At 40.9% G+C, this 26,248-nt stretch overlaps 1 protein-coding gene across 4 annotated transcripts in view; it reads left to right on the forward strand.

Annotated features, from left to right (window-relative positions):
* Positions 1-26,248, forward strand: part of PRKN (parkin RBR E3 ubiquitin protein ligase) — a 1,400,491-nt gene that overhangs the window by 246,438 nt on the left and 1,127,805 nt on the right. Inside the window, exons 1-2 of one of the 4 annotated variants that reach the window (XM_074397177.1) lie at positions 6,121-6,643; positions 15,144-15,234. The exons of the other annotated variants lie outside the window; for them this stretch is intronic. Of the exons in view, the coding sequence (XP_074253278.1) occupies positions 6,497-6,643; positions 15,144-15,234 (238 nt within the window). The 5' untranslated portion in view covers positions 6,121-6,496. Of the gene's footprint in view, positions 1-6,120; positions 6,644-15,143; positions 15,235-26,248 lie in introns of those variants that run through there. 4 annotated transcript variants of the gene reach the window in all.

Consider the following 26,248-nt stretch of genomic DNA (forward strand, 5'->3'; position numbering starts at 1 on the left):
CCACTTTCTAGTACCATACCCATCAGGTGGGCTACCATCCAGTCTGCATTCCTGCACATTAAACGCAAGGATATAATGAGAAATTTTGCCAGATGCCTTGGGGAAATATGTGTGTCCTATATTTATGGGATTACCAAATAGATAAGAAATGATACCCTCTGTTCTGTGCTCGCAAGCCAAACTGCCATATGCTCTTTTCAGCACTGGACAGACACTGAGTAAATGTCAATCAAATGAATTCATTTTCTGTCAGTCCAGTTATTATATGCAAATATTAATGAACAAAGATCTTTCTGGTTGCCACTCACGAAGCAATAGAAGATTTCAGTTTTCTCATTCACTTCAACATTTGTAGCAAGTCTCTTCTGTGCCAGGCATTCTAATCAGTGAGATGAGAGATGCCACCTGAGTGAGGGAGAATGTAATATTTATTGATTCAGTTGTTATATATGGAGCCATTTCCATGTTCCATGTATTTCATTAGTCTCTCTGAATATAAAGAGGCAAAGTCCCTGTCCTGTTGGGGCTTACGTTAAACAAAGAGTAAGTTAATTAAGTAGTAAAAAGAATTATGACAGCAGTAAACAAGATGAGAGAGTGGTTAGGGAGGCCACTTAATTAGGGTGGTCACAGGAAGACCTATACAGATGGCATTTGAGATACTCTCCAAAGGCTGGGAATGAGTCATGGAAAGATGGAAGGCAAGAGTGCTCCAGACAAAGGGAACAACAAGTACCAAGATCTAAATTCCAGCAAGAGGTTGGCTTATTCCAGACACAGTGTAGCAAACCGTGGCGGAGAGTGTAGTGGGAGTGTGGTGGACAGTGTAGCGGGAGCCTGGTGGACGGTGTGGCCGGAGCGTGGCGGACAGTGTAGGGGGAGCGTGGCGGACAGTGTGGTTGGAGCATCGTGGACGGTGTGGCAGGAGCGTGGCGGACAGTGTAGGGGGAGCGTGGCAGATAGTGTAGGGGGAGCGTGGCGGACAGTGTGGTTGGAGCGTCGTGGACGGTGTGGCAGGAGCGTGATGGACAGTGTAGGGGGAGCGTGGCGGATAGTGTAGGGGGAGCATGGCGGACAGTGTGGTTGGAGCGTCGTGGACGGTGTGGCAGGAGCGTGGCGGACAGTATGGCAGGAGCATGGCAGTGTGGCCAGAGCATGGCGGATGGTGTGGCGGGAGCGTGGCGGACAGTGTAGGGGGAGCATGGCAGACAGTGTGGCGGGAGCGTGGCAGACAGTGTAGGGGGAGCGTGGCGGACAGTGTGGGGGGAGCATGGCGGACAGTGTGGGGGGAGCATGGCAGACAGTGTAGGGGGAGCATGGCGGACAGTGTGGCGGGAGCATGGCGGACAGTGTGGCGGGAGCCTGGCGGATGGTGTAGTGGGAGCCTGGTGGACGGTGTGGCCGGAGCGTGGCCGGAGCGTGGTGGACGGTGTGGCCGGAGCGTGGCGGACAGTGTGGTTGGAGCATGGCAGACAGTGTAGCGGGAGTGTGGCAGTGTGGTTGGAGCATGACGGACAGTGTAGGGTGAGTGTGGCGGACAGTGTGGTTGGAGCATGACGGACAGTGTAGGGTGAGCGTGGCGGACAGTGTGGTTGGAGCGTGGCGGACAGTGTAGGGTGAGCGTGGCGGACAGTGTGGTTGGAGCGTGGCGGACAGTGTAGGGTGAGCGTGGCGGACAGTGTGGTTGGAGCGTGGCGCACAGTGTAGGGGGAGCGTGGCAGTGTGGTTGGAGCATGGCGGACAGTGTAGTGGGAGCGTGGCGGACAGTGTAGGGTGAGCGTGGCGGACAGTGTGGCGGGAGCGTGCTGGACAGTGTGGGGGGAGCATGGTAAGGGCTTGAGCCTGGAGAAGAGAGAAGAGCCAGGCCATGCCGCTATGTAGGCTGTACTAAGGAGTGTAGATTTTTTTTCTGTGAACAATAGAAGACCACTGAGGGCTTTAAAGTAGAAAGCGAGCGAGTTTTTTCTTGTGCTAAGGTATTAATCTGACTGCCTTTGGGAGTCCTGTTCTTAGAGTATTGGTCTGACTCGAAAGAGAGAGAATAGTCACGACAATGCAGATGGAGAAAGGTAGAAAAATCTAAGTAATATTTTGGATATAGAACCAAAGGCTCGATGATAGGGATAAAGGGATGCACTGGTGATGACCCCTACATTTTTGTCAGGAGCTGTTCACTGATGGTGCTGTTTCCTCCATCTCCATGGAGGCTGGGTGAGGAGCAGGTGGAGTGGGGGAAGTTATTGATGCCAAGTAATTTAGGAGAACGCGTGATAAGTGCTTGAATGAAAGCTTCCCATACTTCATCCATGTGTTATACTACATATTCATTTTTACGTATTAAGCAGCTAGTATGTGCCAGATATTGGGGATAGAATGGTGAACAAAACAAATCTTGATTTTCATGATGACTCGTATTTGATGCTGATGAAAGCTGTGGAGAAAAAGCAAGAAGGGGAAAATGTTAAGGTGTTCCAAGTGAAGGGATTGACTACTTGTGATTTTTAAACAGCGTCGTTGAGAGGCCTTCCATAAGTCAACATTTCAGCAAAGACTCATAATACTGATAAATAAACCTAATAATAGAATTAAGGGAATCATAATAGTTGGACTTAATGTATTTTTCCTAACCAAATTTGCTAATTTTCGCAACCTATTTTTCTTCTAGAAGTTGGGGATAAAATTGGGAAATGACTCAAAAGCTGCTTATTTATTGACACAAGGTAACCAGTATATATAATATACCCATAAACCTGCTCTTAGTTACCTTATCAGTGATGAATTACCCAAATCCACCCAGCCTTTAATAAATGGGGGGTGTTATAAAGAAAATAAATAGCCGGGCGCGGTGGCTCAAGCCTGTAATCCCAGCACTTTGGGAGGCTGAGGTGGGTGGATCACGAGATCAAGAGATCGAGACCATCCTGGTCAACATGGTGAAACCCCGTCTCTACTAAAAATACAAAAAATTAGCTGGGCATGGTGGCACGTGCCTATAATCCCAGCTACTAGGGAGGCTGAGGCAGGAGAATTGCCTGAACCCAGGAGGCGGAGGTTGCTGTGAGCTGAGATTGTGCCATTGCACTCCAGCCTGGGTAACAAGAGCGAAACTCCGTTTAAAAAAAAAAAGAAAATAAAATAAATAAACAGAAAACAGAGAGGACAGTGGTATCTGTTTTATTCTTCAGTAGAAACAGATGCAACAATGGCACATTAAAAACAAAAGTGAAATGGGGGTGGTGACTCATGCCTATAATTCCAGCGCTTTGGGAGGCCAGGGCAGGAGGATCCTTTGAACCCAGACATGTGAGACCAGCCTGGGCAACACAGTGAGACTCCCATCTCTTAAAAAAAAAAAAAAAAACCCTATTTAGTGGCACATGCCTATTGTCCTACTTACTCTTGAGGGTGAGGTGGGAAGATTGCTTGAGCCTAGGAGGTGAAAGCTGCAGTGAGCTCTAATGGCACCACTGCACGTCAGCCTGGGTGACAGAGCAATACCCTGCCCCACCCCCCAAAAAACAAGACTTGTCAGCCTTTATTCAAACTTAACAGTAATATAATGCCTGAGGAAGAGATGAACATTAAATATTAGGACACACAGCCTAATCTGCAAATGATTGCTTCTGCCTCCTAAAGTCAAATCCAAGTGCATTTCACTCCATAACACAGGCTCTAAGGAAAAAAGAGAAAGGCAATGGAAAGTGCTATTTTCTTGACGTAATTTATCACAGCTGTTGCGTCCTCAATACCTGCGTAAACTTCCACATCATCAAAAAAGGGTGGTAGCTACTTCTGCAGTCAATCCAGAAATAATCAGCTGGGCATGTTTCTTTATTAACTTTTGTTATAAACACAAAAATATATATCTGCAGGTATGTCAAGGAAAGAAAAATATTGGTGGTTCTGATACTTCCTTTCAACACTTTGTTATTTGGAGTTGTCGTCTGAAGAAATAACATAATAAAAATATTGATATACAAAAATACATTAAGATATATTAGTCACTATATATTCAGGGGTTGCAGATAGGATGAGAATGTGTGATATTTTTGAGATAACTTTGTTAAGTTTTTAGATATCACAGTATACCCTCCTGAATTTAATTTTAGTACATTTATAGGGGTACCTGAAACCTATCAAAAAATTTAGCCAGGATTAAATAATTATTATATAATATAGTTTCTGGTGACCAAATGTCCATGTCACCTGTGTGTAGATCAAGTCAGCATTCCATTTCTTTCCTGCCATTAGCACTTGACATGATTTCTATAATTAATATAACAGTAACACTTCCTATTCTTTCTTGAAATTTCTAAAGAAATTATAATATTTGGCTAAGTAATACCTCCAGAAAAGAATTATTTTGCATTTTGATGTCTTTGGAACAGCTAGGTCATTTGTTTAATCTGCTTCTTCTGACGTCCTATTAGAATTTCATTTCTTTGATCAACGTTTTCACTGACATTTCTTATGTCAAACATGAAAACACTACAGTATATTGCAGCTTGAAAATGGCGTTCTCTCTATTAAGTGCCATGCATCTGTACTCTTTATATTTAAATGAGTGATCATTTCTTCATATGGACAAGAGGTCAGCAAACTATCCTGAGAAACCTGTTTTTCTCACAATTTCAAATCGCATGAATTTATAAGAACCGTAAGTTAAAGAGAGAAGGGTGTAATGCCACCACGTGTGCTGGAGTGAAGAAACTGAAAAAGTCACGTGGTATGACAAAGGACTGGATTCTATTGAAGTATGGGGTGCACTGCCGCAGGTGCCCGTGTCCTCCACAGCCCCCGTGAGCATAAAGCCACGACAGACAAAGCCCGCCATTCCTGCATTGCGAGTCACTGCCTTTTCACATGGCTTCCCAAGCTAGAAACATACAAGGCGTCTTTTTGGTTGTTGGAAAGTTTCTTAAACTATTTTCTTCCTTTATATAATCCCTCCTTCCTTTCTGTCCTCCAATCCTTTCCCTATTTTCCTTATTGCCTAAGGCAGCTTGTAGTAAATAACGAGATCCTAAAATTGAGGCCGGCATGGTGGCTCACGCCTGTAATCCCAGCATTTTGGGAGGCTGAGTCGGGAGGATCACAGCCTGGTCACCATGGCAAAAAACCCATCTCTACTAGGAAAACAGGAAAAAATTAGACAGGCAGACACCTGTAGTCCCAGCTATTCAGGAGGCTGAGGCAGGAGAATCGCTTGAACCTGGGAGGTGGAAGTTGCAATGAGCCAGAAGCACACCACAGCACTCCAGCCTGGGTGACAAGAGCGAAATTCCATCTCAAAAAAAAAAAAAAAAAAAATTATTAATTATCCACATTCATATGCATATACAGACTCAAATGCTGTGATAAATCACCGAAATTCCACATACGTTTCTGCTATATCAAATGTTTGTTTAAAGACTTAGGCCTAACTTCACACCCATTAGGGTGGCTATTATTAAATAAGCCACAAAGCCCAGAAAATAGCAAGTTCTGTCATGGATGTGGAGAATTTGGAATCCATCTACATTGCTTATGGCAGTGTAAAACAGCGCGGCTGCTGTGGAAAATGGGATGGCAGCTCATTAAAAAACTAAACAAATGATTACTTCTTGATCTACCAATTCTACTTCTAGGTATATTCCCGAAATAATTGAAAGCAGAGACTCTAGTAGATATTGATACACTCATATTCATGGCAGCATTATTCATAATAGCCAAAATGTGAAAGCCATTCATCTGTCTGTTGGTGGATACATAGGTAAACAAAATGAGGTATATACATACAATGGCATATCATCCAGCCATGAAAAGGAAAGAAATCTTGTCACAGGCTCCATGGGTGAACGCTAAAGTGAAAAAGCCAATCACAAAAGGGCAAGTATTGTATGATTTCATCAATATGAGATACATAGGGTAGTCAAATTCATAACACAGAAAGTAAGTGGTTGTTGCCAGGATTTGGGAGGAGGAAGGAATAGGGAGTTAATGTTTAATGAAAGAGAGCTTCAGTTTGGGAAGACCAAAACGTTTTGGAGATGGAGGTTGGTGACTGTTGCACAGCAATGTAAATATGCTGAATGTTGTAGAATTGTACGATTAAAATGATGAATTTTACATTGTGTGTATTAACCACGATCTTTTTTTTTTTTTTTTTTTATTGAGACGGAGTTTCGCTCTTGTTACCCAGGCTGGAGTGCAATGGCGCGATCTCGGCTCACCGCAACCTCCGCCTCCTGGGTTCAGGCAATTCTCCTGCCTCAGCCTCCTGAGTAGCTGGGATTACAGGCACGCACCACCATGCCCAGCTAATTTTTTTGCACTTTTAGTAGAGACGGGGTTTCACCATGTTGACCAGGATGGTCTCGATCTCTCGACCTCGTGATCCACCCACCTCAGCCTCCCCAAGTGCTGGGATTACAGGCTTGAGCCACCGCGCCCGGCCCACGATCTTTTAAAAAAGAAAAAACGTAGGCATGAAGTTAGTTCAACTTTTAGCTGCACTATGCTTTCAGATTTATTTTTTGTTTATTTATTTTTGAGACAGAGTCTCATTCTGTTGCCCAGCCTGGAGTACAGTGGCATGACCTCAGCTCACTGTAACCTCTGCTGCCCAGGTTCAAGTGATTCTCCTGCCTCAGCCTCCCGAGTAGTTGGGGTTACAGGTGCCTGCCACCCCACCCAACTAATTTTTGTATTTTTAGCAGAGACTGGGTTTCACCATCTTGGCCAGGCTGTTCTTCAACTCCTGACCTCGTGATCCACCCCCCGCCCCCCGCAACTTCCCAAAGTGCTGGGATTACAGGCATGAGCCTTTGCACCTGGCCTCAGATTTATTTTTAAGTACCTATAATTTGAGTTTAATGCCTTGAGTTACACTCTATATTTAACTTTTCAAAGTGTAGTCGTTTTTTAAAGTTGTATTTTCAAATGGGGGCCTAGATTCATGATTGGAAAGAGCAAATGTTGAAACAATCTTGGATCTGGTTAAAAATCTAGAAAGTAATCAGGGAAATGTAGCAGAGAAATAATTAAGAATTATGACCACAAGAGCATTTTTCTAGGGTTTCCCATTGTAAATCTGATGGTAAAGATTGTTAGCGTTAGTGTACTTACCAGCAGCAATGGTAAGCGGCGATCTTAACTGCAAAAATTGTAAGACATGTTTACATGCTTACTTAAAATGAGTCTGCATCATGGAAATGCACGTTTACTTGATGTTGCTAATTTGACAAAACCATACCTGAAGAATAATTGTTTGAAACTAACCCTTTTGTACCACATTAAAGGTCAATCAAGGTTTGGCCATTCCTCATAAAGTTCAATGTAGAGTTACCACATGACCCAGCAATTATAATTCTAGGTGTTTATCCAAGAAAATAAAAACACAGGCCCACACTGAAAGCTATTCACAAGATGTTCATAGTAACATTATTTGTAATAGCGAAAAAAGTGGAAATACCCAAATATCCATCAACTAATGATTGGATACATGTGGTATAACCATAAAATTGAATATTATTTAGCCATTAAAAAGAGTGAGGTAATGATTTGTGCTTTAATATGAATGAAACTCTTGAAAACGTGCTAAGTGAAAGAAGTGAGATGCAAAAGGCCATGTATTTTTTGATTCCATTTATATGAGGTGCCCAGAATAGGCAAATTCATAAACACAGAAAATCAATTAATGGTTTCTAGGAGCTGGAGGAAGGGAAAAAGGAAGAATGAATGCTAATGGGTGTGGAATTTTTATGAAGTGGTGAAAATATTTTGGAACTTAGTCGTGATGAAGGTACAACTCTCTGTACTAAAATCCACTGAATTTCACACTTTGAAAGGGTAAAGCTAATAACGGAATTATATTTAAATAAAAGAGATCCATCTATCTCTTTCTGAAAGAAAATCAGAAGTTTTTATGAATTGATGTGATCTCATATTTTTGTAGTATAATGAAAAGCATAGTAAAATTTCTGTAAGCTGCCTTCAAAGGGAGGTATAGAATTGCTATTAAGGCAGGTGAACCTTTCATAAGAAGAGAAAATTTGGTAAAGCTGAAAGTTTATTCTGTAGGTGGGCCACAAACTGAAGTTTTAAAATTGAAGGAAGATAACGAGTGATTCTATAAACAGCAACTGCAATCAGATGTTAAATTTAGTAGTGTTTTATAAGAACTAGTTGAGAGATAAGCTAATCCCCTTCTTAGAGTTTCATGGAAGTTTGGACATAATTGATTTGACCACTTCACTGGATATTCTTTAAAATGTTTATAGAAGTGGTGCTTGGTAAGACTGCTCAATTGGCAATGAGCTTAAATGTTGAAATGCTTGTTGAAGATGTTTTCACAAGCTCTGGGAGCTTTCAGGTAAACATCCTCTATGTTGGGGTGAGGTATCTCAGAGTAGGGATATGTTACGTAACACCTGCCCTGAGCACGTCAGCAGCCATGAGATCACCAAGGCTGTTGATTTTCTTAGTGTGTTTAGTGGAGCAACAAATAGGTTATCACTTCTTAAGAAGGAGGAGAGGGGGACACTTAAAACTTGTAGAGAGATTTCTTCTTTTATTATTATACTTCACGTTCTGGGGAACATGTGCAGATTGTGCAGGTTTGTTACGTAGGTGTACATGTGCCATGGTGGTCTGCTGCATCCATCACCCCATCATCTACATTTGGTATTTCTCCTAATGCTATCCCTCCCCAATCCCCCCATTCCCTGCTGTTCTGAAATAGGATGTGACTTTGAAAGTTTGCTCTATTACACGGGTCCTGTATTTCAGGGAAACTTTAGAATTTTTAAAATCAAAGTTCAATTTTTCTTTCAGAAAATAGAAGTTATCAGAAACGATTAAAACCTCAGAAAAGTGAATGAAATGCTTTATCAGTTACAGAGCAGTGACAAAGTTCATTAATTAAATTTTCAATATGTTGACATCTATTTTTGTGTAATAGCAGATCCCTGATTCCCATTTATAGAGATGGATTCATTTGAGATTAAAGACTTAAGTTTGGGGGAAAAAAGTAATCTCCTTTTAATCAGCATCAGCAAATCCCACCCCCAACCCACACCCCTAAGATGGAGTCTTGCTCTGTCACCCAGGCTGTAGTGCAGTGGTGCAATCTCAGTTCACTACAACATCTGCCTCCTGGGTTCAAGCGATTTTCCTGCCTCAGCCTCCTGAGTAGCTGGGATTACTACAGGCATGCACCATTAAACCCAGCTAATTTTTGTATTCTTAATAGAGGTAGGTTTTCACCATATTGGACAGGCCAGTCTCAAACTTCAGACTTTGTGGTCTGCCCGCCTCAGCCTCCCAAAGTGCTGGGATTACAGGTGTGAGCCACCAAGCCTGGTCCCAAATTTTTTAAGTGAAAAGGAAAACAATGCTTCTTTTATTCTAAGCTGGCATATAAGGAATCAGAATTGTTAGAATTTTTTGTTGAAAGTACTTGTTACTATAAGCATTTACAAAGCTTAAACTTTACCTCATGCTTTCATCACAAAAAAAAGGTCAGATAAGTCTTAAAAATTTTATTTTTATATATATATATGTGTATATATATATAAATAAAATTTTATATATATATACACATATATATATATATGTTTATGTACCTCTCACATGTACCCCAGACACACACACACACATATATATATATATATATATATATATATATATATATATATGTTTTGTATTGCACTTTAAGTTCTGGGGTACATGGGAGAGGAACATGTAGGACTGTTGCATTGGTACATACATGGCAATATGGTCTGCTTCCTCTATCCCCATCATCTATATCTGGCATTTCTCCCCATGTTATCCCTCCGCAACTCCCTACCCCCACAAAAAATAGAGACTCATATTTTGATTTCAGTTTAGACTTTATTTTTATTTTTAAAATGTGCTTTGTTAAGTGCCAAAAAATAACAACAAAATTAAAAAACCCAGAGAGAAAGAATGTAATGCCTAAGTCAAGGAAATGACAGACAGTCAAGAACTGTGAAGTATCCGAGACTTTCCCTCTTGCAGGCCTGTCCCAGTTTCCTGGATGCTGATGGAAGACATGAGATTCCTGGGTCGGGGAGGAGGATGGTTTATTACCTGCGCCACAACAGTAGCCACATTGTCAACCTCTCCAGGCCCCAGTTTCCACAGGGCAATGTGAAATGGGACAGGTGGCACCTCTACACACAGCAGGTTGTGTTTAAAGGAGAGGAAGCCAGAGCTCAGGGAACCCAACTCTTTTTTGAGACGGAGTTTCGCTCTCGTTACCCAGGCTGGAGTGCAATGGCGCGATCTGGGCTCACCGCAACCTCCGCCTCCTGGGTTCACGCAATTCTCCTGCCTCAGCCTCTTGAGTAGCTGGGATTACAGGCACGCGCCACCACGCCCAGCTAATTTTTTTGTATCTTTAGTAGAGACGGGGTTTCACCATGTTGACCAGGATGGTCTCGATTTCTTGACCTCGTGATCCACCGGCCTCAACCTCCCAAAGTGCTGGGATTACAGGGTTGAGCCACCGCGCCCGGCTCCAACTCTTTTTTAATAGACAGAAGGCACTCCTGCCCATTGGTCCAGAGGGAGACACTAGCTTTGTCTTACAAGGATGCTTCCAAACAAACCCCCTTGGAAAGCTAGTCTAGCATAGAGGTAGTGAGGTAAGATTGCAGAAGGCAGAGACCCATGGAGAATAATCTCCCAACAGAAAGATTTGGGTTTTGTCTTTTATTGGACAGTGTTCATATTACAATGATTTAATGCAAAACTTTGTGCTTTGAATAACCTTTAGGGTAATTTTGGTTGTATTTCTGTGGAAAGTAATCATTTGCAATATGTTAGGAGCATTATCATCATGTAATATCGGAGGAAACTGCAAGGAGAGTTAAGTGATTTAATACAAACCCAAACAGACCCTTGGTATCAAAGCGAGTACTAACATGCTCAAAGGTGAGTTTATTATTTATTTATTTATTATTTTGAGATGGAGTCTCACTCTTTATCCCAGCCTGGAGTGCAGTGGCACAATCTCAGCTCACTGCAACCTACGCCTCCTGGATTCAAGGGATTCTCCTGCCTCAGTCTCCTGAGTCGCTGTGATTATAGGTGTGAACCACCATGCCTGGTAATTTTTGTATTTTTAGTGGAGACAGGGTTTCAACATGTTAGTCAGGCTGGTCTTGAACTCCTGACCTTGTGATCCACTCACCTCTGCCTCCCAAAGTGCTGGGATTACATGTGTGAGCCACAGCACCTGGCCTATTTTTTATTTTATTTTTTTGAGATGGAGTCTCACTCTGTTGCCCAGGCGGGAGTGCAATGGTGCGATCTTGGCTCACTGCAACCTCCCGCCTCAACCTCCTGAGTAGCTGGGAGTACAGGCGCCTACCACCCAGCTAAATTTTGTATTTTTAGTAGAGACAGGGTTTCACCATGTTTCCCAGCTGGTCTTGAACTCCTGACCTCAGGTGATCCACCTGCCTCGGCCTCCCAAAGTGTTAGGATTACAGGCAAGGGCCACTGCACCCAGCTAAAGATGAGTTTTAAACATACTGCACTAAATAAAGTTTTCACTCAACTCCTAATCTTGCAATTCAAATAGATAGCCTTAAAATAATTTCATAGATCTGTAATATTTTTGTTCAGTGTTGAAATTTGGGAAGTAAGCAGCCATCTATCGAAGAATATAGTTATCATTACGGATGGACTTTTAGGACAATTTGTGATGAGAAGGCAAGATACATATTTACCCTCTTAACCTGAGAATGCAGCCTCATGTTTATGTTGGGGGAGACTATACATGTATACACACATCCACACATTTATACACACAGACACACACACAGACACACACAGACACACAGACACACACGCACACACAGACACACAGACACAGACACACAGACACGGAGACACACACAGACACAGACATGCACACACACACGCACACACAGACACACACACACACACATTTGTCGTAAAAGCCAGGTTGAAATGAAATGGGTCTAATGTTTCTGATAATTCTATCAATTTACATGGTTGAACTGGAGATTCCTTTGTGAGAAACCGTATGTGGCCACTCAGCTGATGCCCAATCTGATTAACAGCACACATTTGTGAACCAAACATTGGCTTCCGTTGCGCAGTTCATAATCGTGAAGGAACTTTTAGAATATCTTTCAATTCAAAATATGAACATGTAGATATTTTGACCTTTTCCTTTTGAATTTTTTGATAGCCAGGATATTTTTGGTTAGTTAACATGTCTTAATATTGAAAGATGAGTTATTTACTTTGTCCTTTGTGTAATAGAAAATTTAGCCTGTTTGAAGTTTCAAGGAACAGCTCTAGAATTCTAACAGTCACACAAGACTCTGCCTGCTCTCTGCTCACTACTGCATATACATCCATCCTATAATACTGAGAACTTCATGGCAAATGAAAATACACTGTTGTCTAAAAGAGTAATTAGTAAACTGTGTCTTTAACCTTTAGCAATAAAAAGCAAATCTCTACCTGGAAATCCCCTACTTATTTTTCTGTAACATTCATAAATTTTCTCTTATCTCTGAAAGGTTTTGAACTACTCCAGCTTTTAGCCACTCTTCTTCATTCTCTCTCTCTCTCTCTTTTTTTTTTTAGACCAAGTCTCACTCTGCCACCCAGGCTGCAGTGCAGTGGCATGATCTCGGATCACTGCAACATCTGCCTGCCTCTTGGGTTCAAGTGATTCTCTTGCCTCAGCCTCCTGAGTAGCTATTATACCTGGCTAATTTTTGTATTTTTAGTAGAGATGATGTTTCACAGTGTTGGCCAGGCTGTTCTCGAACTCTTGACCACAAGTGATTCGCCCATCTTGGCATCCGAAAGTGTTTCACTCTGTTGCCGCTGGAGCGCAGTGACTCAATCTCAGCCCACTGCAACCTCCGCCTTCCGTGTTGAAGCAGTTCTGCCAGCCTCAGCCTTCTAAGTAGCTGGGATTCCACGTCCAGCTAATTTTTGTATTTTTAGTTAGAGAGATGGGGTTTCGCTATGTTAGCCAGGCTGGTCTTGAACTCCTGACCTTAAGTGTTCCACCTGCCTTGGCCTCCTAAAGTTCTGGGATTACAGGCATGAGCCACCACGCCCGACTTCTCTTCTTGTTCCTTAAAGCATTTGGTGCAGTACACATGGCACGCACTGTAATACAGCATGCATCATGTTCTTGTACATAATTCTGTTGTAATATCTCTGTCCCCAGGCTGTGTTATTAATTTTTGTCATATCAGTTTCTAGCACTGTGCCCAGCAAATAGTTACTTCTTCAGTAAATATTTATTGACAGTAAAAATTGAATGAATTTTAATGTCACCAGCAATTGGGTCTAAATCTTATTCATACTTACTTTAGAGCATATGGAAATTAGAACAGTGTGAGTAATTTGAGCAAATTAGATTTTCTATATTAAATGTTGAAATATAAGTCTATTTTTTTCATGCCATTAGTACTATTTCAGGTTCTTAAAGCACTTCTAGGTACAGCAACTGTGAGATATTTAACAGAAAAACTTGTCAGATTATAAAAACAAGCTCTAAATGCAAAAGATGATGTTTACAAATTTTGTAAGTTTCTTCTCATGATTACAGGTATATTTTCATCACTCCCAAAAGAAACCCCCTTCCCTTTAACAGTAGCTCCTATTTCTCTCCAAACACCCTTCACTACCACCCTAGGCAATCGCTAATGCACTCTCTGTTTCTGTAGATTTGCCAACTCTAGACATTCAGTATCAATGGAATTGTACAACATGTGGTCTTTTATGGCTGGCTTCTTTCACTGGGTACAATGTTTGCAAGGTTTATCCAGGTTGTAGCATGAACCAGCACTTCATGCTTTTTTGTTGCTGAGTAGTATTCCAATGTATGGGTATAACACATGTATGCATATATCCATTGGTCAATTGATGGGCATTTGGGTGGTTTCCACTTTTTGGCTATTAATAATTCTGATAGGGACATTGATTTGGGCATATTTTCATTTCTATCAAGTATCTACCCCAGGAGTAGAATTGCAGGGTCATATAACTCTAGGTTTGAGCACTGGAGGGGCTTCTGGACTGTTTTCCAACGTGGCTGCAGCATTTTTCATTCCCACCTGCAGTGTGTGAGATTCCAATTTCTCTATCTCTATAGATATTTTAAAGGAAGATTTTACCACATATTTCCAAATACAGCTTCAGAAAATAATTTTGGTGATTACTTTTGGTGAAAGTTCCAAATCATTTTTGAAAGTGTGGCTAGTTTTTATTGTTTTATAGTAGCTGCTAACATTTACTGAGTGCTTACTGTCTACTATGCATTAATCTAAGAATTCTACGTGTAGTAGGACATTTCATACTTATAACCACACGGTAAGATAGATGTGAACAATGTTTTTACTTTGTAGGGTAATAAAGCAAGAAAGTTGAGAAGCAGAGAGTCACAATGAGGTAGTCTGGCTTGAGAGCCTGTGTATTTGCCACTGTCTTAAATCTTTGCTGAGAAGTTAAAAATATAATTGTAAACGTCATTTTGTATTTAAAGTTTATGGGCCAAAGACCTCCTTTTAACTGACCATCTAACTGATAATTTCATTAAGAATTAATAATTTTTGCTAAGTTAATATGTGAGATGGTAATTTCTTACGTTAATATTAGTGCCATCATCATTTTTGAATTTCAAAAATTATGTATTTATTTATAACTTTTATTTTTGGTTCAGGGGAGTGCCATCACCTATCTAATAAGTGCTTACTATGCCACTCTTCCAAGTGGCTTGCATGTATTATCTCTATAGTAATGCGATGCTGCCTTTGGACTGTATCTGCTTAAATATTTTTAATGCATGAATCAATAATTTCTGTTGGCTCACAATAGAAACATTTATTTCTGACCAGGCACAGTGGCTCATGCCCGTAATCTCTGCACTTTGGGAGGCCGAGCAGGGTGGATCACCTGAGGGCAGGAGTTCAAGACCCACCTGGCCAACAAGCTGTCATTAAAAAAAGAAAGGCAACAAAAAGCTGGAGCTATCCCATCTCTGGGAGGGAAAGACATCTATTGGAACTGTTTAACGGTGGAATATTCTTATAAAACTCTTTTTCTTTTAAATGGATTCTTGCTCGTCACCCAGGCTGCAGTGCAATGGTGCCATTTTGGCTTACTGCAACCTCTGCCTCCTGGGTTCAAAGGATTCTCCTTTCTCGGCCTCCAGAGTAGCTGGGATTTCAGGCACGTGCCACCATGCCTGGCTAATTTTTTTTTTTTTTTTTTTTTTTTTTAGATAGAGTCTAATGCTATCACCAAGGCTGGAGTGCAGTGCTGTGATCTGGGCTCACTGTAGCCTCTGCCTCCTGGGTTTAAGCAATTCTCCCTGTCTCAGACTCCTAAGTAGCCAGGATTACAGGTACATGCCACCATGGCTGGCTAATTTTCATATTTTTAGTAGAGACAGGGTCTCACCATGTTGGCCAGACTAGTCTCAAACTCCTGATCTCATGATCTACCCACCTCAGCCTCCCAAACTGCTGGGATTATAGGTGTAAGCCACCACACCCAGTCTAATTTTTGTGTTTTTATTAAAGAGGGGGCTTCATCATGTTGGCCAGGCTGGCCTCTAACTCCTGACCTCAAGTGATCTGCTCACCTTGGCCTCCCAAAGTGCTGGGATTACAGGTGTGAGCCACCGCATCTGGCCACAAACCTCTTTTTGATTGAAGCAAGTGAGAAATATAAAATTGTTTGAAAATTGTCTACATAAAAATAAGCCAAAAAAAGTTATTAAAAATATTTCTTCTAGGCTGGGTACCGTGGCTCACGCATGAAATCCCAGTACTTTGGGAAGCTGAGGTGGGCGGATCAACTGAGGTTAGGACTTTGAGACAAGCCTGACTAATATGGAGAAACCCCGCCTCTCTGAAAATACAAAATTAGGCAGGTGTGGTGGCACATGCCTGCAATCCCAGCTACTCAGGAGGCTGAGGTAGGAGAATCGCCTGAACCCAGGAGGCAGAGGTTGCAGTGAGCCGAGATCGCGCCATTGCACTCCAGATTGGACAACAAGAGTGAAACTTTGTCTCAAAAAACAAAACAAAACAAAAAAACTTCATCTCTGATTAATAAGACAAACAAATACAACACAACACACTCACTACAACGTGAACCCCAGAGTTTGTGTCTGCATCACTGAATAGCTATTTGGGTTCACCACCTGACTCTTAAGTTTGGGGTTTGGTTTTGTTTTCATTTCTTTGTATTAATCAGCCTCATTGTGATTTTAGCTTCTCTTTCTAAAGTTAGTAAACTCAAAATTATAAAAACACTTACCTTGGGAAACCATATATATTCTTACTTGCACATTTTTAAGTTGATATAAAAATTTTATTGAACGTTTAAGTAGTTGCAGTATGGTCGGATTATAAATATTAAGGTTAAATTAGAAAGCAATTGTGTCATTTTAATAATGTTTTTGGGGGGATATTCAAACTGATGATTTGCCTTTCACTGTCATCTTGCTAATAATACATGTAAAAGATGATTTTTAATACTCTGAAATTTTATGTTGTATCTTTTTTTTTAACAAACCTTTTTGTTTCTATTCCACTCTCCTGCATAACTTTATCTTAATGTGATATGATCTTCATTATTCATGGTTTCCGTATTTGCAAATTCTCCAACCTAGTAAAATTCGTTTGCTGCCCTAAAATCAGTACAGGAAGCACTTTGCTTTCAAGGTCATTGACAGAAATGGCAGAATGGTGAAGATTTGAGTTGCTCCGTAAGCATGCTCCCAGTTGAGGTTGAGTGTTCTGCTTTCTTGTTTCAGCTTTCGTACTGGAAACAAATGCCCTTTTTGAGGTCTGTGTAGTGTCATATTTTTCAAATTTTGGTGTTTTTTATTGGTGATTGCACTGTTTGAGGTGGCCCCAAGCATAGTGTTGAAGTGCTGGTTATCATTCCTGAGTTTAATTAGGAGGTAATGTCCCTTATGGAGAAATACACGGTATAGAAACTTAGTTAAGGAATGAGTTATAGTGATATCGGCCATGAGTGCAATGTTCATGAATCAATAATACATATTAAATAAGCTGTCTTTAAATAGACACACACATAAAAACAAGGCTGTATATTGACTGGTGGATGAAAATGTAACCAGAGGCTCAAAGGAACATGACCCTGTATTTTTCCCCTAGGAACAATGCTTGTTTATGGTGACTTCATAGACTATAGAAAATAATAAGAATCAACTATTTTTTGTTTTAAGTGTCTTTATGCATCATCCTGACATGTATCTTTGTAACAAAAACATGTGTAAGAATTAAGGTTTAAGATATATTTTTAAATTCCATTGTACTATAAGTCTTAGTATTAACAATTTCTAGTGAATTGTGATATGCTATTTGTAGTATACAAATGACTTAAAAATGTAAATATATATTTTGGTGAATGGTTTCTTGGTATTTTTGACAAATAATTACTAAGCACAAAAATATTAGAAATAAATCCCTTAATTAGATGAATTGTGCTTATTTTTATGTATGGTAACCTGTCTGTGGATGAATATTACTTATTGCTGGAATGAAATAAATTTAGCATCATTTTATTCTTCCTTTTGATTGTTATGGGTGTAAGCCCATGTTCTAACTAGTAAGTTTATGGGAATAGAAGAGATTTTATTATAGCAACTTCATTCTTTTAATGTCTCCAAAATTGTAACAAAAATTTGTTACTAATTTTTTTGTTATAATTACTTCAGTCATTTATCAATTAACCTAGTTGAGTCCAACAAATTTTGTTGAAAACCAAGAATTTGAAGCTACCTACTTGAAAAACAATCATACAGAGACATTTGCTTATTCAATTTCTAGGAAATATATCAAATATATTTTATAAAGTTTTTTTAACTCATTATTAATTTTTCTTGCCATTCTATAATTTAGAGGCATTTTGTTCAATCTGACAGATTTTGAAACATTGGGAAAATTGAAATATTGTTCACTTTAATACACTTGTGCCCATACAGTATTTATAATAAAATTATTTTATTTAACTTTTTAAAAATCAGAGCCTTGGAGCTGCATACTCTGTGTGTGGAAAATGACTGCCTTTTGACATGATTGGTAAAACCAATATTCCTTATCAAATCAGACAGCCAACAAGAATTAATTTTTCAGAAAAAAATGGGCTTGCATAGCCGTCTTATATCTGTCAAGTAACACATAACAACATTTCAGTCAATGATGGACCACATATTTGATGGTGGTCCATTAAGATTATAGTACCATATTTTCACTGTACCTTTGCTATGCTTAGAGACACAAACACTGCTGTATTATGTTTGCTGACAGTATTCAGTGCAGTAGCATACTGTAATGCAGTGCACTTACAGCCTCAGGGCAATAGACTATAGTATGTAGCCTAGGTGTGTAACAGGCTTTGTACACAATCTAGGTTTGCATAGATACACTCCATGATTTCTGTACAATGATGAAATTGCCTAAGGATGCCTTTTTCAGGATATATCCCCATCATTTACTGAAGCATAACTAAACTACAGATGGTAGGTGGATGGAAGGGTGGATGGCTGGATGAATGGGCAGATGGACAGATGGATGGTTAGGTAGAAATGGAACTTTGCTAGCAGTTTGGCTCCTGGGTGATATAAGGTACTGTCATCTTCAGTATCATAGACAACAAACTTAGCTCTGATCTTCTGAGACCTTGCCTGAGGAGGAATTACTTCTTTGGCAGTACCAAGGGGTAGAAGAACTAGGAGAGTTAAATGGACATCAGTATGTGTCTTGGCCCTCTTTACTGTGTATGTGTATTCACAACAACCTAACCCAACCCACGTGCTGATGACACATTCTGAAATGGCTAAAAAATACATCGTTCCTAATGCCAACCTTTCCCTTACTCTGAAAGAAAGAAAGTTTTACTGTGAGTTAACAGGGCTGTGGTGAAAAGAGGCTCCCAGTAACCAGCAATTGACCATGTTCTCCTGGACACCCTGTGGCGGTGCACCAGAGCCACCTTGGGGGAGAGTGACTGTATCCTTTTCTTCTGTGAAGTGGAAGAATGTTCATTTTGAAGGGAAGCTGGGACAAAATGATCTATCATGAAACGTCAGCCATAAATGTGTTTTCAGACATATCAGTTTTAAGGAATGGTGTACAAGGAATGGGAGAACTTTATCTTGGCAAGTCCTGTGTCCACTGAGGGTAACACACAGTCCAGTGTGAAAGCCACTGATACAGAGGAGGGACTTCAGGACCCAAGATTCTTCCTGCTCCTTTCCTTGTAAATTTTGGGCATGTCACTTTTATTCTTTGTGCATCTGTTTCTTTATTTTAAAAATAGGAATAGTAAACGGTTTCCCAATTACCTTTCAGTGCTATTGTGAAGATTAACTGAGATAATGTGTATAAAAGTACTTTGAAAATTGAGAGCTCTATTTAAACAGAAGATATCATTATCAGTATACTAAAGTCACTTTAGATCAATTACAGTTTACTATACAGTGTAGTGAAATAGAATTTCATCAGGAACATCTTTTTAATTTAAAGAAAATAAATGGTACATTTTTAAGCCAAACAATATGGCACAATGTATGTGATAATCACAATAATTTTTCCATCATATTTTGGACCTTAAGTAGGAGCCAATAATTGTTGAAACTTAAAATGTGGTAGGCACTCTTCTGAATACCTTTCCTATATTGGTTCATTCAATGCTCACAACAGCTGTGGGAGGTAGATACTATTGTTCTTATTTTTGATAAGGTATAAGGATACTGAGAAGGTATACCTTATAAGACACAATGCAAACCCCCTCTAGTTATCATCCTGTCTTTCTTCTCCCTTCTTTTTCATTTCTTTCTCCAAATAGTTTTGCCATTATTATTGTGTCCACTTTCTCCCTCTCTCTCTTTTTTTTTTTTTGGAGACAGAGTCTTGCTCTTGTTGCCCAGGCTAGAGTACAATGGCACAATCTCGGCTCACTGCAACCTCTGCCTCCTGGGTTCACACTATTTTCCTACCTCAAGCCTCCTAAGTAGCTGGGACTACATGCATGTGCCACCATGCCCGGCTAATTTTTGTATTTTTAGTAGATATGGTGTTTCACCATGTTAACCAGGCTTGTCTCGAACTCCTGCCCTTGGGTGATTTGCCCGCCCCGACTTCCCAAAGTGCTAGGATTATAGGGGTGAGCCACTGCACCTGGCCGGATCCTGTTATGATTCCCTATTTTATTGGTAACAAACTGAGGGATAGAAACTAAGTGACATGCTTACACGGTTGGTTAGGATGAGACAGAGCTAGGCTGTGAACCACACAGAGGTTTCTGAAGTCCGTGGTCTTAGCCACAGCACACACATCTTATCATACAGATTTTCAGTTGTGTTTTTCCTCCTTCTCATTTGCCATCTCCCTTAGTGTGATTTCTACTAAATGATTTTAAAAGTGGAAGAATTAATCAAAGAGAATGAAAAAAGAGTGTGTTGGAGAGAAAAGGGGGAAAAAGAGAGAGGAGGGAATTCTACTGGAGATACACCCTTGTCAAAGAACCAAAGCTGTTGCCTTGAGGCTGTGGGTGATGTCTTTAACAGTTGCTGTTTTCTTTGTTTTGTTATTACACTTTAAGTTCTGGGGTACCTGTGCAGATCACGCAGGATTGTTTCATAGGTACACACATGCCATGGTGGTTTGCTGCATCCATCACCCCGTCATCTACATTAGGGACTTCTCCTAATGCTCTCCCTCCCCAATTCCCCACCCCCTGCTATCCCTCCCCTAGCACCCCCACCCTCCAACAGGCTCTGGTGTGTGATGTTCCCCTCCCTGTGTCCATGTGTTCTCATTGTTCAGCTCCCACTTATGAGTGAGAACATGTGGTGTTTAGTTTTCTGTTCTTGTGTCAACTTGCTGAGAATGATGGTTTGCAGCTTCATCCATGTCCCTGCAAAGGACATGAACTCATCATTTTTTATGGCTGCATAGTATTCCATGGTGTCTATGTGCCACATTTTCTTTATCCAGTCGATCATTGATGGGCATTTGGGTTGGTTCCAAGTTTTTGCTATTGTAAACAGTGCCGCAAAACTGGGGTTTCTTATTCCATGAGGAGGGTAGGAAGCCCTCATTCTGTTATCTGTCTCCAGCTGAGAAACCTGGATGTGGCGGGAGACGTTCACATTCCCAGCCTGGCCCAATGTAGTATCAGGCACCTGTCCCAACTCAAGGAGGGAAGGAGTGGGAAGGCTTGTGCTGTGATTCTTGAGCCTTGTGATCCACCTTTTCAAGTGGTAGCAGCATGGTCTTAAGTTTCTCTCTTTTTGTTTTTCAAAATGGTTTTGCCTTTGAATCTATTTTATGTGATATTAATAATACAGTCATCCCTGCCTTCTTACGATTACATTTTGCTTGGCATATTTCTTTTTATTCATTTATTTGGAAACCATTCCTGTCTTTACATCTAAAATGCAGCCCTGTAGGGAGTGTATGGTTGGATCTACTTCCTTCTATCCATGGTTGATCTTGGGAAAAAAAAAAAAAAATCTGTTCTTTGAGTAGCAAGTCAGATCTCCATCCAGATTTTTTTTTTTTAATAAACATTTATTTTAGAACAGTTTAACAGAAAAAGATGCAAAAATAGTCCAGGGAGTTCCCATGTACCCCACACCCAGTTCCCTATTTTAAGCATCTTACATTGTTATGCTACCTTTGTTATCATTAATGAACTAATGCTGATACATTCTCATTAACTAAAATTCAAACTGTATTTGGATTTTCTTAGTTTCTCTTCCAGGATTCCATCCAGGTTACCTCATTGCATTTACTCAAATCCGTAGGCTCCTAGACTCTAACAGTTTCTAGAGAGTTTTCTTGTTTTGGATGACCTTGAAAGTTTTGAGGAGTGCTGGCCACGTGTTTTTAGAATGTCCCTCAATTGCATTTTGTCTGATGTTTTTCTGAAGATTAGGCTGGGGTTATCTGTTTTTGAGAGAATGCCCACAGAGATAAATTGTCCATCTCATCACATCATGTCAAGGGTAAACCTGATCAAGATGACTTACCACTGTTGATGTTGACCTTGATCCCCTGGCTGAGGTGTGCCTGTCAGGTTTCTCCACTGTGAGGCTGTTTTGTTCCCTTTCCATGCTGTGTTCTTCTGGAGGAAGTCACTGCAGATTCTGCAGTTTACATTCACAGGGCATATATATTCACAGGGGCCTTACATTTGCAGGGGTATTTATGTTTACAGGGGCATTACATTCACAGGGGTGTTATATTCTCATAGGAGTTACATGCACAGGGGTGTTATATTCTCATAGGAGTTACATGCACAGGGGTGTTATATTCTCATAGGAGTTACATTCACAGGGGCATTTCATTCACAGGAGCATTATATTTGCAGGGGCATTTCATTGACAGGACATTACATTTGCAGGGGCATTTACATTCACAGGGGCATTTCATTCACAGAGGCATTACATTCTCATAAGAGTTACATTCACAGGGGCATTACATTCACAGAGGTGTTTACATCACAGGGCATTACATTCACAGGGGCATTACTTTCTCATAGGAGTTACATTCACTGAGGCATTTACAGTCACAGGGGTATTACATTCTCCTAGAAGTTATGTTCACAGGGGCGTTACATTCACAGGGGCATTTACATTCAAGGGGGGTTACATTCTCATAGGAGTTACATTCACAGGGGCATTTACATTCACAGGAGATTACATTCACAGGGGTGTTACATTCACTGAGGTATTTACATTGACTGGAGCGATACATTCACAGGGGCATTGTATTTTCATAGGAGTTACATTCCTAGGGGCTTTAGGTTCACTGGGCCTTACATTCACAGGGGCCTTACACTGATGGGGGCATTACATTTGCAGGGCATTTACGTTCACAGGGGCGTTACATTCTGATAGTTACATTCATGGGGTTGTTACATTCACGGGGGCGTTACATTCACTGGGCCTTACATTGACAGGGGCGTTACATTCTCATAGGAGTTACATTCACAGGGCCTTACATTCACAGGGATATTTACATTCACAGGGGCCTTATATTCTCAGAGGAGTTACATTCACAGGGCATTTATATTCACAGGACATTACATTCATAGGGGCATTTACATTCACAGGGGCCTTGCATTCTCAGAGGAGTTATATTCATAGGACTTTACATTCACAGGGGCATTTACATCTACAGGGGCGTTAAATTCACAGCGGCATTTACATTCACAGGGACATTTACAGTCACAGGGGCATTTACAGTCACAGGGCTGTTAGATTCACAGGGGCATTTACATTCACAGGGACATTTACAGTCACAGGGGCATTTACAGTCACAGGGCTGTTACATTCACAGGGGCATTTACACTCACAGGGGCATTACATTCTCAGTGGCATTTACAGTCTCAGGGGCATTTACAGTCACAGGGCTGTTACATTCACAGGGGCATTTTCAGTCATGGGCATTACATTGTCAGGGGCATTTACAGTCACAGGCGCATTTATAGTCACAGGGGCATTTACATTCACAGGGGCATTTACAGTCACGGAGCATTTACAGTCACAGGGCTGTTACATTCACAGGGGCATTTACATTCACAGGGGCATTACATTCTCAGGGGCATTTACAGTCACAGGGGCATTTATAGTCACAGGGGCATTTACATTCTCAGGGGCATTTACATTCACAGGGGCATTTACAGTCACGGAGCATTTATAGTCACGGGCATTTACAGTCACAGGGCTGTTACATTCACAGGGGCATTTACATTCACGGGGCATTTACAGTTATGGGGCATTTACAGTCACAGGGGCATTTACATTCACAGGGTCATTTACAGTCACAGGGGCATTACATTCTGAGGGGCATTGCATTCTCGGGCATTTACAGTCACGGGGCATTTACATTCACAGGGGCATTTACAGTCACAGGGGCATTTACAGTCACAGGGCTGTTACATTCTCGGGCATTTACAGTCACAGGGGCATTTACATTCACATGGGTATTTACATTCACAGGGGCATGTGCAGTCTCAGAGGCATTACATTCACTGGGGCGTAAAGTTCTCATGGGCATGACATTCTCAGGGACACCTACATTCACAGGGCGTTCACAGTCACAGGGCGTTATAATCCACCTCCTTGAGCACATCCTTCCTTTAAAGCTGAGCAGCTTTGGGTCTGATACGCACCTTCATCATTCAGGGGTCAGCCAGAGCGGTGGGTAGATAGAAATGTGGGATTCCCTTTCTGACTCATTTTCTTCTTCATTTTCTCAGAGGCACTTGTCCCAGTCTTGGTATTTTGCATCTCCAGCCAGAAACACTGTGGCTTTGCCACCAAAGTGCCTGCTGCTCCACATGCCATGTGCATGGATGGCACCTGGCTTCAAGCCTAAAGCTGTGATAATGGGCTTCCTCCCTACTAGAAATCTTCTTCCTTCTTCTTCTTCTTCTTCTTCTTCTTTTTTGTTCACTCTTCTGTGCCTTTTCAAAAATCTGCTTCTTTTTAGTAAAAAAAAAAAAAAAATTCGATTTTAATCCCAAATTTACAGTAGTTTTTTTTCAGGAGGGTTGATCTGGTAGCATATTAATAATTCACTACAAAAAGCAAAAATCCTGGCCTCTGTGTAAGTGGGGAGATGAAATGAGGCTTCCTATCACAAAGAACTTCAAAGATAGGAATCAAGAATCATGAAAGAAGCTATTAGAGGATGGTATCCGACAGCATATACTCAAGTGCTAAATGAGTATGCAGGTAATAGTTATAAAAATAAAAATTAAAAAATAATAATAAAAATAAAAAAAAAATAAAAAAAACTAGCTATAAAAATGCTTGTAGCTAATATTAATAACATAGATGCTTATAACAACCCAATGAAGATGAAATTGCACAGGCCACTTAACATTGAGCTATGAGTCCAAAGATGCAATTCAATTCTAGAGATTTGTTTTCCATCACTAATTACTGGGTTGGGAAATGGATTACTGTAGGCAAGATTAGGTTAGAAATGAGACTATAGTTAACAAAATTTATTGATGGATCAAAGAGGGTAGGAATAAGGCAAAGCACTAAGGCAGGTGTAGGAAGAGAGTGTTCATTTTATGTACCTACTGGATATCCATGTAGGTATCAAATGCCAGTAGATGCATTTATCTGAAGTTCCAGGGAGGGCCAGGTGCAGCAGCTCACGCCTATAATCTCAGCACTTTGGGAGGCGGAGGTGGGTTGATCACCTGAAGTAAGGAGTTGGAGACCAGCCTGGGCAACATGGGGAAACCTCGTCTCTACTAAAAATACAAAAAATTAGCTGGGTGTGGTGGTGGGCGCCTGTAATCCCCACTACTTGGGAGGCTAAGGCAGGAGAATTGCTTGAACACAGAGGTGGAGGTTGCAGTGAGCTGAGATTGTGCCACTGCACTCCAGTCTGGGAGACAGAGCAAGACTCCATCTCTAAATAAATAAATAAAGTTTCAGGGAGATGGCAAGCCTGGAAATAAGGATTTGGGATTGATGGCATATCCATAACATTACAGCCACAGGATTAGAAGAGTTCCCCTGGGAGAATACACAGATATGGACTCCTGGGATACTCCAAAATCTGCAGGTCCAGTAAAGGGAGAGAATCCAGAAGAGGAAGCTACAAAAGTATGTCCTCTTTTTTGGGGGAAACCGGAAGGGTGCAGTGGTAGGTGCCAAGAGAAGAAAGGATGAGGAGAACAGAAGCCAACTCTATTGAATGTCCTGGAAGGTCATACCTGAAAAGAACTAAGATATGATGACAGGATTGGAAGTGTAGAGCTCATTGCTTTACCAAGAGAGTCTTCAAGTATTGGCTCACAGAAGAGTATAAAATAAAGAAATGGAGACCAGCACTATAAGAAATTCTCAATAAAAATTTCCATGCATAAAAACAGGATAGTAACTGTGGGAGGCTGTGAGGACAGGTTGGTTCGTTTGTTGAAGTTAGGGAATACACTAGACTTAGGAATAGTTGTCAAAGGTGAAGAAGAAACATCCTTGCCAAGGGACATTTGGAAATACGTGGAGTTACTTTTGAGTTGCTGCAATTACCAGGGCATGCTCCCAACACTTACTGGGCTGCAGGTGGAGCTGAACATTCCATGGAGCTCAGGGCATTCTCTCATGAGGAGGAATGCCTGCCTCCTGTGCATCGAGTCCATTTATATGCTGATATTAATGGTCTATATCGGA

This window comes from Saimiri boliviensis, chromosome 4 (assembly GCF_048565385.1).
Source record: "Saimiri boliviensis isolate mSaiBol1 chromosome 4, mSaiBol1.pri, whole genome shotgun sequence".
NCBI lineage: Eukaryota > Metazoa > Chordata > Mammalia > Primates > Cebidae > Saimiri > Saimiri boliviensis.